This window comes from Sceloporus occidentalis, unplaced genomic scaffold, assembly GCF_023333645.1.
Source record: "Sceloporus occidentalis isolate IW3139 unplaced genomic scaffold, rSceOcc1.0.p SCAF_11, whole genome shotgun sequence".
Taxonomy (NCBI): Eukaryota; Metazoa; Chordata; class Lepidosauria; order Squamata; family Phrynosomatidae; genus Sceloporus; species Sceloporus occidentalis.
In genome coordinates this window covers 9,168,743-9,182,687 of record NW_028316991.1, presented here as the reverse complement: position 1 = coordinate 9,182,687, position 13,945 = coordinate 9,168,743, and the positions used below count along the sequence as shown (strand labels likewise).

The 13,945-nt window shown below is 46.3% G+C and overlaps 1 protein-coding gene across 1 annotated transcript in view; it reads left to right on the top strand.

Moving 5' to 3' along the window:
- The first annotated feature begins 631 nt into the window (after positions 1-631).
- Positions 632-13,945, top strand: part of LOC149305527 (matrix metalloproteinase-16-like) — a 46,418-nt gene continuing 33,104 nt past the window's right edge. Inside the window, exon 1 of the mRNA XM_089477254.1 lies at positions 632-735. Coding sequence (XP_089333380.1) covers positions 632-735 — 104 coding nt within the window. The remainder of the gene's footprint in view (positions 736-13,945) is intronic.

The window sequence follows — 13,945 nt, the reverse complement described above, 5'->3', positions numbered from 1 at the left end:
CAGTCTAGGAATTTAGCCAAAAAAACCTTGATGATTGTTCCTTTAAGTAGATAGCACTGTAATTTTTTAAGCTACAAATATCAATATATTACAAGGATAATGATAGGAAAACAAGCTCTATGTGTACTGGAATCAAGCATTTAGTGAGTGCAGCTGGGATGGTCCTTTGTGTTACCTGGGCATTCTGTCTTCATACATACCTAGGTAACAAATACTTTGTGAAGGGGCATGCCTAGCCCCCCAATTAACCTTTAGTAGGAGGGAATGGGCAGAGAGTAATTATGCCCAAACATCACTCCTTATCCTAAAAAAACCCAGAGACCTGGGGATGCCAGGTTAAGGCCAAAGTGTTCCCAGGTATAGTGATCTCAAACTTTCATATGAAATAGAATAACACAAGTGGTCTATATGTCTCTTATCCTAGTGTTTCTAGACCTGAAACTAAATCAGATTTACTGTCGGTGGATTTGTGGCTGATAGTTGCTCCTGATATGTAGATTTTATAACATAAACAAATATGTACATACATGTGTTTGTTATATGAGATGAATTACAAATGTCTAAATCTGTTTCTTTACCTCTTCAGGTGTGGTTGCAAAAATACGGCTACCTTCCACCAACTGACCCCAGAATGTCGGTATTGCGTTCTGCAGAAACCATGCAATCCGCTATAGCTGCTATGCAGCAATTTTATGGAATCAATATTACAAGGACAGCTGACAAATACACAATTGAGTAAGTAGTTTAAATTAATAAATTAGCTACTTAGTGTCACGATGTCAAATTTGAATGTACTTGTATTTATAAAAATGCAGCTCAAGATACCACAAACGTCTAGAAATCTGATAGTAATTAATTGAAATCAAAAATGAATACACTCATTATATAAACTGTTTATTTAAATGTGATAATGTTATAATTGGGTAACATGAGTCCTAGGTAAGAGGATATTATTTGTATAGTAAAATTATTGGATTTGTCAGTGGTATATATTTCATAAGTAGAGAAGTATGCCATTATCAATGACAATGTTAAGCTTCGGTAGTCATTTGTAGTCACTCCAGTGGCGCCATGATATCTTAAATCTTCAATATTTTCCTAGTTTTAGAATTCCTGTATCTAGAATGTTTAATGGTCAGGAAATTCTACTGTAGTTTTTTTGGCTTGTAATAATGCAATATTGGAAAGTAGAGCTGGGAGAAAAGTTGGTAAACCTGCTTCTTGGTAACTACTAGACTTGGGCACCAGGGGGCTCTTCGTGTTCGTCTTCGTGCTCGTCTTCGGGGAAAAAAAAATCTTCATATTCCGCGAATATTCGCCCGTTCCTGTCTTCTCTTCGGGCGAATATTCGCGGACATTCTTCGTGCTCGTTTAATCTTCGTTTTCCTCCTGGTTGCCTAGCAGGGGTTAATACGGGGTTAATAACACATCACAGCAGCAGCAGCTGCCGTGAAGGTACGTGTGTGCAGCTCTATTGGTCGTTTCGGCAGGGGGCTGGTCTGGCATCAACGAGTGAATTGCAGAACTGCAGAATGCACTTCATTCGTTGATGGCAGGCGAGCCCCCTGCCGAAACGACCAATAGAGTTGCACACACATACCGAGGTGTACTGTCCATAGATGTTTAATAAAAGAATAGGGAATATTTTACATTTTTAAATTGATTTTGGACCACTTTACATGCCTAACATTTGCTACCTATTTACAATGGCATACTTTGCAACAACCCAACTTACTTATTGGACAGGACTGGAAAATAGCAGGACTGTCCACCAAAATCTTGGGTGTGTTGGCAGGTATGCTGATGGAAAAATGTTGGACAAGAACTAAAAAATAGCTTAGGGTTAATGTACGGTTATGTTTAAGATTAGTAGCAGTGCACTGGTTTGGTTAAAGATGGATTATGTCTAAATAATAATAATTTAATTTTAATGTTTTTTTTTAAAAAAAAAATAGGGGTTTATTTAAATGTATTTTAAAGTTAGATTTATTATTTAGTACTTGATTATATTTATTAAATGTTTATAGTAGCGTTACCTACCAAGCTATAACTACCTATGTGTATTTGCATTTTGCATACCTAGTTTAGCTAAATTAGATGGGACAGGACTGGAAAAAAGCAGGACTGTCCCTGAAAAAGTTGGGTCTGTTGGCAGGTATGTGGATGGAAAAATGTTATAGGGTGAAGTGTGAGTTATAGTGTTAATGTAATGCTATTAGTGAGTGAAGGCCAGGGCAAATAACAAGGAAAAGGTCCTTGTGTTTTGTGCATTGTAAGTGTGTGTGTATGTGTGTTATGTGTGATGTCACTGTGTGTTATATGTGTTATATGTGTTATTGTGTGTGTTATGTTTGGTTGGTTGTGTATCAGAAGGAAAATAATGAAATGGAAAAGGAAATGGGAAAGGCAAATGAGTGGGCAATTGGCGACCCGCTCACCTGTTTCACCCCAGGGCAAAGCACCCAAACACTGTCAGTCTTAGACGTTTGGCAGCAGACTTCCAGAGCTCAGACACAAGGCCCTAGCGTAAGCTGGCCACTCCGGCGGAGGTAGCAGGCGTTGCCACACCGCAAACAGAGGCAGCCAGGGGGGAGAAACTGCCCTTACCATTAGGGACATTTTGGGCATGACTCTAGCCAGGAAGCGAACTGGCAGAGAAGAGATGCTGGCACCACCACCAGCAGCAGCATTGAAAAGGCGAATGAGTGGGCAATTGGCGACCCACTCACCTGTTTCACCCCAGGGCAAAGCACCCAAACACTGTCAGTCTTAGACGTTTGGCAGCAGACTTCCAGAGCTCAGACACAAGGCCCTAGCGTAAGCTGGCCACTCCGGCGGAGGTAGCAGGCGTTGCCACACCGCAGACAGAGGCAGCCAGGGGGGAGAAACTGCCCTTACAATTAGGGACATTTTGGGCATGACTCTAGCCAGGAAGCGAACTGGCAGAGAAGAGATGCTGGCACCACCACCACCACCACCACCACCAGCAGCATTGAAAAATTGGAAAGGCGAATGAGAGGGCAATTGGCGACCCGCTCACCTGTTTCACCCCAGGGCAAAGCACCCAAACACTGTCAGTCTTAGACGTTTGGCAGCAGACTTCCAGAGCTCAGACACAAGGCCCTAGCGTAAGCTGGCCACTCCGGCGGAGGTAGCAGGCGTTGCCACACCGCAGACAGAGGCAGCCAGGGAGGAGAAACTGCCCTTACAATTAGGGACATTTTGGGCATGACTCTAGCCAGGAAGCGAACTGGCAGAGAAGAGATGCTGGCACCACCACCACCACCACCACCACCACCACCACCAGCAGCATTGAAAAATTGGAAAGGCGAATGAGAGGGCAATTGGCGACCCGCTCACCTGTTTCACCCCAGGGCAAAGCACCCAAACACTGTCAGTCTTAGACGTTTGGCAGCAGACTTCCAGAGCTCAGACACAAGGCCCTAGCGTAAGCTGGCCACTCCGGCGGAGGTAGCAGGCGTTGCCACACCGCAAACAGACGCAGCCAGAGGGGAGAAACTGCCCTTACCACTAGGGACATTTTGGGCATGACTCTAGCCAGGAAGCGAACTGGCAGAGAAGAGATGCTGGCACCACCACCACCACCAGCAGCAGCATTGAAAAATGGGAAAGGCGAATGAGTGGGCAATTGGCGACCCACTCACCTGTTTCACCCCAGGGCAAAGCACCCAAACACTGTCAGTCTTAAACGTTTGGCAGCAGACTTCCAGAGCTCAGACACAAGGCCCTAGCGTAAGCTGGCCACTCCGGCGGAGGTAGCAGGCGTTGCCACACCGCAGACAGAGGCAGCCAGGGGGGAGAAACTGCCCTTACCATTAGGGACATTTGATTCATGACACTAGCCAGGAAGCGAACTGGCATCGAAGAGACACTGGCACCACCACCAGCAGCAGCAGCAGAATTGGGAAAGGCGAATGAGTGGGCAATTGGCGACCCACTCACCTGTTTCACCCCAGGGCAAAGCACCCAAACACTGTCAGTCTTAGACGTTTGGCAGCAGACTTCCAGAGCTCAGACACAAGGCCCTAGCGTAAGCTGGCCACTCCGGCGGAGGTAGCAGGCGTTGCCACACCGCAGACAGAGGCAGCCAGGGGGGAGAAACTGCCCTTACCATTAGGGACATTTGATTCATGACACTAGCCAGGAAGCGAACTGGCATCGAAGAGACACTGGCACCACCACCAGCAGCAGCAGCAGAATTGGGAAAGGCGAATGAGTGGGCAATTGGCGACCCACTCACCTGTTTCACCCCAGGGCAAAGCACCCAAACACTGTCAGTCTTAGACGTTTGGCAGCAGACTTCCAGAGCTCAGACACAAGGCCCTAGCGTAAGCTGGCCACTCCGGCGGAGGTAGCAGGCGTTGCCACACCGCAGACAGAGGCAGCCAGGGGGGAGAAACTGCCCTTACCATTAGGGACATTTGATTCATGACACTAGCCAGGAAGCGAACTGGCATCGAAGAGACACTGGCACCACCACCAGCAGCAGCAGCAGAATTGGGAAAGGCGAATGAGTGGGCAATTGGCGACCCACTCACCTGTTTCACCCCAGAGCAAAGCATCCAAACACTGTCAGTCCTTGGCGTTTGGGAGCGGACTTCCAGAGCTCAGACACAAGGCCCTAGCGTAAGCTGGCTACATTGGCGGAGGTAGCAGGCGTTGCCACACCGCAGCAAGTGCAACCAGGGGGGAGAAACTGCCCTTACCATAAGGGACATTTGAGGCATGACACTAGCCAGGAAGCGAACTGGCAGAGAAGAGACACTGGCACCACCACCAGCAGCAGCAGCATTGGAAAAGGCGAATGAGTGGGCAATTGACGACCCGCTCACCTGTTTCACCCCAGGGCAAAGCATCCAAGCACTGTCAGTCCTTGGCGTTTGGGAGCAGACCTACAGAACTCAGACACAAGGCCCTAGCGTAAGCTGGCTACACCGGCGGAGGTAGCAGGCGTTGCCACACCGCAGCAAGTGCAACCAGGGGGGAGAAACTACCCTTACCATCAGGGACATTCGAGGCATGACACTAGCCAGGAAGCGAACTGGCATTGAAGAGAGACACTGGCACCACCACCAGCAGCAGCAGAATTGGGAAAGGCGAATGAGTGGGCAATTGACGACCCGCTCACCTGTTTCACCCCAGGGCAAAGCATCCAAGCACTGTCAGTCCTTGGCGTTTGGGAGCAGACCTACAGAACTCAGACACAAGGCCCTAGCATAAGCTAGCTACACCGGCGGAGGTAGCAGGCGTTGCCACACCGCAGCAAGTGCAACCAGGGGGGAGAAACTACCCTTTCCATTAGGGACATCTGAGGCATGATTTCAGCCAGGAAGCGAACTGGCAAAAGATACTGGCACCACCACCAGCAGCAGCGTTGGAAACGGAAAAAGGTGAATGAGTGGGCAATTGACGACCCACTCACCTGTTTCACCCCAGGGCAAAGCATCCAAAGACTGTCAGTCCTAGGCGTTTGGGAGCGGACTTACAGAGCTCAGACACAAGGCCCTAGCGTAAGCTGGCCACTCCGGCGGAGGTAGCAGGCGTTGCCACACCGCAGACAGAGGCAGCCAGGGGGGAGAAACTGCCCTTACCATTAGGGACATTTGATTCATGACACTAGCCAGGAAGCGAACTGGCATCGAAGAGACACTGGCACCACCACCAGCAGCAGCAGCAGAATTGGGAAAGGCGAATGAGTGGGCAATTGGCGACCCACTCACCTGTTTCACCCCAGGGCAAAGCACCCAAACACTGTCAGTCTTAGACGTTTGGCAGCAGACTTCCAGAGCTCAGACACAAGGCCCTAGCGTAAGCTGGCCACTCCGGCGGAGGTAGCAGGCGTTGCCACACCGCAGACAGAGGCAGCCAGGGGGGAGAAACTGCCCTTACCATTAGGGACATTTGATTCATGACACTAGCCAGGAAGCGAACTGGCATCGAAGAGACACTGGCACCACCACCAGCAGCAGCAGCAGAATTGGGAAAGGCGAATGAGTGGGCAATTGGCGACCCACTCACCTGTTTCACCCCAGGGCAAAGCACCCAAACACTGTCAGTCTTAGACGTTTGGCAGCAGACTTCCAGAGCTCAGACACAAGGCCCTAGCGTAAGCTGGCCACTCCGGCGGAGGTAGCAGGCGTTGCCACACCGCAGACAGAGGCAGCCAGGGGGGAGAAACTGCCCTTACCATTAGGGACATTTGATTCATGACACTAGCCAGGAAGCGAACTGGCATCGAAGAGACACTGGCACCACCACCAGCAGCAGCAGCAGAATTGGGAAAGGCGAATGAGTGGGCAATTGGCGACCCACTCACCTGTTTCACCCCAGAGCAAAGCATCCAAACACTGTCAGTCCTTGGCGTTTGGGAGCGGACTTCCAGAGCTCAGACACAAGGCCCTAGCGTAAGCTGGCTACATTGGCGGAGGTAGCAGGCGTTGCCACACCGCAGCAAGTGCAACCAGGGGGGAGAAACTGCCCTTACCATAAGGGACATTTGAGGCATGACACTAGCCAGGAAGCGAACTGGCAGAGAAGAGACACTGGCACCACCACCAGCAGCAGCAGCATTGGAAAAGGCGAATGAGTGGGCAATTGACGACCCGCTCACCTGTTTCACCCCAGGGCAAAGCATCCAAGCACTGTCAGTCCTTGGCGTTTGGGAGCAGACCTACAGAACTCAGACACAAGGCCCTAGCGTAAGCTGGCTACACCGGCGGAGGTAGCAGGCGTTGCCACACCGCAGCAAGTGCAACCAGGGGGGAGAAACTACCCTTACCATCAGGGACATTCGAGGCATGACACTAGCCAGGAAGCGAACTGGCATTGAAGAGAGACACTGGCACCACCACCAGCAGCAGCAGAATTGGGAAAGGCGAATGAGTGGGCAATTGACGACCCGCTCACCTGTTTCACCCCAGGGCAAAGCATCCAAGCACTGTCAGTCCTTGGCGTTTGGGAGCAGACCTACAGAACTCAGACACAAGGCCCTAGCATAAGCTAGCTACACCGGCGGAGGTAGCAGGCGTTGCCACACCGCAGCAAGTGCAACCAGGGGGGAGAAACTACCCTTTCCATTAGGGACATCTGAGGCATGATTTCAGCCAGGAAGCGAACTGGCAAAAGATACTGGCACCACCACCAGCAGCAGCGTTGGAAACGGAAAAAGGTGAATGAGTGGGCAATTGACGACCCACTCACCTGTTTCACCCCAGGGCAAAGCATCCAAAGACTGTCAGTCCTAGGCGTTTGGGAGCGGACTTACAGAGCTCAGACACTAGGCCATAGCGTAAATTGGCTACACCAGCGGAGGTAGCAGGCATTGCCACACCGCAGCAAGTGCAACCAGGGGGAGAAACTACCTTAAACATTAGAGAGAAAAAATTTAACTTTCCAAGCTAAGAGCTGGGTAACCCAATTTGGGCAGATTGAATTTAAGAAAGGCAATCTGCTCCATCAGATGAGGTGCCATGCGTGAGCGCTGTGGACTCAGTATGTTTCCAGTCATAGAAAACACGCGCTCACTTTGAACAGTGGTTGGCGGACATGATAGAAGCTGCTGCGCAACCCATGAGAGTGCAGGCCACACACTCTTCTTTTCATCCCAGTAGCTAAGAGGATCAACATTAGGAGCAGAAGGAACTTCACAGAGGTAAAGTTTGACCATTTCAGCAGCACTACTCTCCTTTCTGCTGCTAGCTCTGTCAGATGGTCCAACTATACTGCCAAGTGCCTCTTCCCAAAACGCAGCTGCTCCACTCAGCTGTGTTGTGCTGCTTGTGGCACTGCTGCTGATGCTGCTGCTAGGGGTAGCAGACCACATCATCTCTTCCTCCTCCTGCACCTCACCCTCCTCGGACAGCATTCCCATTTTACGCTGCCAGTCACGCACCTTGTTGACCAATTGCTCCCGGTAGCTACTGAGAACATTGAATTTCAAAGCTAGCTTTCCCTTAATTCTTGGATCACAAAGGCACGCTAGCATCATTTCGGGACTCTCTTCCATTCGCTTGCGAAGGTGTACTTTTAGCAGATCCTTCAGCTTCCTGACTATGGCTGCTACGTCAGGATGTAGAGTGCCACCTTGAACAGCCTCACGGTTTCCAAGGAACACATCCATCTTGCTGCCTAGATGGGAGAACACTGGGATTACCTGGGCCAGACTGGCAGTGTTTGAGCTTAAATTTTCTGTGGCATCCCTGAATGGTTTAAGGACTGCCACTAGCTGGGCGATCACTGTCCAATCCTCCCTATTCAATGGAGAGGTAATCCCAATATTGTGCTCTGAGGCAAGATTATGGATTGCCCTCTGCTGCTCCAAAATCCTCTCTAGCATGTCTAACGTGGAGTTCCACCGTGTACTGACATCCTGACGTAGGCAGTGTACGGGAAGACCTGACCTCTCTTGCTCTTCCCTCAAAAGTTGGCTAGCCTTAACACTATGGTGAAAGTGCCCAGCGATCTTTCTGCAGCGGGACAGAACTACTGCTGCCACATTATTTCCTTCTGACATTGCTGCCTTCACTACAAGATGGATGATGTGGGCTGCACAGCACACACCAACAATATGACCATCTCGCAGCGCTTTCACCATATTGGCACCTCCGTCAGTTACCACAAAACCAACTTCAACATTGGTGCCCGCCTCTGCTCCCACCCAAAGGCTAAACATTTTCCTAATCGCATGCAGAATATTTTGGGAAGTGTGCTTTTCATCCATCACTTCTGCATGGAGAAGGAATGATCGGTAGCCTGCTGCAGCAACTTCCTTAGACACACCGGGCTGCCACCAGTGTGCTGTCAAAGAAAGAAAGGCATGCTGGGCGCTAGGTGCACTCCACAAATCTGTAGTGAAATGAACACACTGACCAGCAGCCTTGGAAAGCTCCTCTTTCACTGCTGCAACACAGGACCGATACAGCGAGGGGACAATGTTCCTGCTGAAAGTGGAACGTGACGGAACTGTGTATTGTGGAGCCACAGCCGCCATCAATTGTTTGAAAGGCTCCCCTTCAATCATGGAGAAGGATGCCCCTCCAACAGCAATGAACTGACCAATAAGTCGCGTTACTTTATTGGCCTGCTGTTTGGGCATCGTTCTCTTGGAGTGGAATGCCCCAAATTCTTCCAGGGTGGGCTGGGCATGCAGTGCTCCAACCTGCCTTGGTCTCTGGCTGCCAGCACTAGTTGCTGCTGCTGCTGCTGCTGCTGCTATTGGCTCAGAAGAAGAAGCTGTTGGGGTTTTTCCACGGCCACCAGCTATGCTGCCTGCACTAAGTTTTACCTCTGCATCTTTCCCCAATAGCACAGCGTTGTGTTGAGTGCTGAGGTGATGCTTCATGCTAGCACTGGTAAAATGGCCAGACACTTTCCCTCTGCTTATTAGCTTCCCACAATGTTTGCACTTTCCATAGCGCCCTTCTTCAACATTTTCAAAGTGCTCCCAAATTGGGGCGCGCATAGCCTTGGAGTGTGCCTTGGGTGCTGCTCTTACTGCTCGGGGTGGATGAACAGAGGCAGAACTAGTGGTGGTGGGACTGGTGGTAACAGTACTGGCCATAGTGGGACTGCTAATTGCTTTAGATTTGCTAGGTTTTGCTGCTGCTGCTGGTGGTGGTGATGGTGATGATCGTAGCGGAGAAGGTGGAGGCTCAGGGGAAAATTGTGCACTAGTCATTTGGACACTGCTCCCTGAGGAATCTGATTCCTGACCACTCATCTCCTCTACTTCCTCTGGCTCATAGTCTAGCTCTTCATTAGCCAGATCGAATGGAATTCCTGCTAGGCTGGAGCTAAGACTGATATCGTCGTGAGACTCGTGACTAGTAGTAGTGCGAGCAAGAAGAATAGACTCTGCACTTGGCCTCTCAGTCTCAGGCTCCTCTGCTACCTCGCTAGGTGGAGTTCCACTATGTGTAGCCCTCTCTCTAACTGTCTTTACAAAAATTTTGTAAGGACTTGGTGGCTTGCTAGAGGTACTAGGAGGACATGGCGTGGCGGTACCAGTGGGAACAGTAGGCGCAGCACTAGTGGTGGTAGAGGCGGGGGTGGTGGTGGTGGTGGTTTTCCCTACAAAGGAATGAGATCGCTTTGGTTTGGGACCCCTCTGAGTCTTGCTGCTAATTTGGCTCTGCTTGGTACCTTGCATGCTGCTGGTGGATGGGGAAGATGCTGCTTGGGGCAAAAGGCACTTCTTTTTAGTCACTGGGCTGGTACTACTTGTGCTACCCTTTAACTTTGAACGTGCTTCTGGTGCTTTAGGCTTTCCGTAAAAAACCATAGAGCTTGTGGGCCTAGCCGCACTACTACTGCCTGCTTTTGGTGCCTTTCCTTTACTTGATGATCCTTCAAGCAATGCTTCCCCAAATGATAAGCGAGAGCTTGGCCTACTTGGCCGACTAGACTGACGCAAAGGCTGCATCTTAGAGCTGGTGGTGGTGCTGGTGGTGGTGGTGGTGGTGGTAGATGGAGCTTGTCCCTCCTTAGTCCCAAAAGGAGGATCCATTTCAAATTTTGTGTTGTGTGTGTAGTGTAGTGTAGTGTAGTGTAGTGTAGTGTTTAAAAAACTATAAAAAAAAAAATAAAAAAATAAAAATAAAAAAAAGGAAAAACGAATTAAAGACAAAAAAATTAGAGGAAGTTCTCTTCAGTGCTACTGCTTAAAAAGTAAAACTATGCACTACTGCACTGTGCTGTGTGCAATCTGCCAAAATCCTAAAGTTATTGAAATTATTAACTCAAGATTAACTATTTAATAACTAGCAGTATTTTATTTTTAATTTGAATTTACACGGGCCTAAGAGCTTAGCCTACCACTATGCTAGCCTAAAGCTATATTTCCTTACTATAAGTCTACCTCTAGGCAGACGCTCTCAAACCCACTAAGCTAAAGTGAGGTTAAATCAGATTCAGTATATGATTTATTAATTAATATTAAGTTATATAATATTAATAGATTAGAACTAATTTACTTATATATTATGTATTATAGATAGAAGAATATAGATTATGAATTAGAATTTAGAATTAGAATTACTTATATTATAGATTATGAATTAGAATATTATTATTTATAATATATTATAGATTAAGATTAAAGAAGATTAGAATTATTTTAGTACTACAGCTAGTAGCTTGAAGCTTTGCTTAGTACAGCTCGTCACAGTCAATTTTTCTTGAAAAGAATTAGAAATAAAATAAAATGTCACAGCAAAACGGTTATCTTCACTGCTTGCTGCACTCACTAGCCCAACAAGTTCACTTCACTGATGGACTGAGGTGAGCAAAACACTAAGGGTACTTTTAATAAAATTGAAATAAAATGTAAAATAAATGAGAAAATCTTTGCAAAACAGTTAACGTCACTGCTTGCTGATCAAAAAAAAACACAGCACTTATGCGGCTGCACTCACTAGCCCAACAAGTTCACTTCACTGATGGACTGAGGTGAGCAAAACAAATGAAATAAAATGAAAGATTAATTAAGAAAAATTGACTTGGTCTCTTACTGTTGCTAAAACAAAGCACAAACTATAGAGCTGCAGCACCAGTACTAATAAGATTAGCTGAACTATACGCTAGTAGTAATTAATTAATATTATTACTTTTATTTATAGCTAATTTAATTAACTATTAAGATAAGAAAGAATTAGAGAATTATTGATATTACTGATTTTAGATTAGACACTAGTAGATGTTCTGAATGTCTACAGTACACTCTACACTAGTATACTATTACTAACTATAACTGACAAATATATATATAATTTTATAATGAATTCAATTATTAATTATATTAATTAATATTACTGATTTTAAATTAGACACTAGTAGATGAATGTCTACAGTACACTCTACACTAGTATACTATAGTATATATATATATATGACTGACAAATATATATATATATATATAATATTATAATGAACTATTAAATTATAGATTCTATTAAATTGTAATGTATAAATTCTATTTAATTTATTTAAGCAGGACAGGCAATAGGCACTAGTGCCAGCCCAGGGCAAGGGCACCCCAGTGCCACTGAGGCACTGGGTGCACTGTCAACTCAACAGCACTTACACTAAAGTTGATGACAAATTAATTTAAAAAAAATTAAATTAATCAAATTATTATTATTAAATATATTAATTAAGTAGCACTGAAGTGAGGATGAAGTACACAGTGAGAAATGGCAGGCTAAGGCTTACCAGTCTCACACAGAACAGAACAATCTCTCTCTGTAACGCTCGGATGCAGCACAGCAGTGTTGCCAAAGCAGTCACAGCGAAAAATGAATGGATCTCTCAGGCAAGCTCTGGTCTTATAAAGGCGCCTTCAGAATTCAAAAAACAGCAGCACAGGCATTGGACGAGACCCTTAGCGTTACGTCACAAGAGTGAGCTGATTGGACAGACGAGGATCAGCTCACTCCTGTTTGAAATTTTGGCGGTTGCGCGGCAAAAACGAAGACGATCACGAAGAATCTTCGATTCTTCGTGATTGTGAGTCTTCGTCTTCGCCTACGGTTTGCCGGCACTGTATTCTGTTCTACGTTCCTTCGGAACGAACAAAAAAACGGCCTCTTCGTGCTCGTTTTCATGTTCGCCCGAAGACGAATGCACAAGTCTAGTAACTACCACATGAGAATTAATAAGCACAAAAGTAGGTTGGAAACTTTGATTTCCGACCTGCTAAAGCAAATATAGCTGCCAAAGGTAGAAATGGAATAATGGCAGTGGCTTGCAATGGTATTCAACCCACTTAACAAATCTATAATATTACTGAATTACAGACAGTACATTGAAAGTTCATTATGTATGATATATAATTTTAAAACGCTTAAAATAAAACTGTCGCCTACAGTCACTTTATGATTATTTGTAACTCAGTAATTGTATGAATACAGGCATCTCTTCTTCCTCTTCACCTCCACTTTCCTGTATTCTACTCTCCCTTCTTTCTTTTCTTTCTTTTTCCTCTTCCCTTTCTCTGTCTCTAAGCAAGAGTATCCAACAGCCCCCACCCCAACAGTACTTTTCAGAAACCCTTTGCTTCCTTCCCACACACATTGCTATCCAGTAGCCTCTCTCTTCTTTGCACACCACATTATCCTGCAACCTCTCACCACCCTCCCCTCCCATACACAACTATTTGGCAGAACCTTCAACTGCCCACCACACCCAGGGAACACTATCCAGCAGAACTCACAACAATATCTGGTCAAACCCCCACTGTGCTCAGCACTACCTGGCAGCCCCTCACCCTGCACAGCACTGTCTTGCAGACCCTGCAACATGCAAATTCGTGGTCACCCCAGGCCAAGAAAGTCCCAGTTATAGTTCACATTGCTTTTATCTCTGTCCAGCGTGAGAATTCCCATGCTATTCAGCTAGTCCCTACACATTTCTAAAGTTCTGATGTAGCTTGTTTATTTTTCATAATGAAAACTTATGCCAGTGATTGAGTGTTTGTATTCATTAGCAGACATAAGAACATTTCTCTTGGGTGCTTGTAAGTAAGCATTTTTTTTTATATAGAACACAAAAAAGAACACTTTTTTCCCCTCACGCTGGTCAGTGAGTTGATGAATAGTTCCCATCTGCTTTACCAAAACTACTGCTATGTCAGTGTAGACAAATACATTATATTGTTCCAGGCTAATTTGTCAAAGCTTGTCAGTAAAAAATGCTTTTATGAGAACAGTTTTTGTAAGGTGGAAAATCTTTTATTTCTATCTAAGGAAAAGATGATTTAGTGTTGAATAAATGGTCAGATTTATCACTGGCTAGAAAAAATAATAATTTGTCGGATACACATTTTGTTCCAAAACAAGCAAGCTTGTGTGGGTTTGCATCTAATAAGATGAGCTTTTATTTAAAAAATGTTCTTAAAAGTATTGGCAAAAACTGGCATTTAATCTAAAAT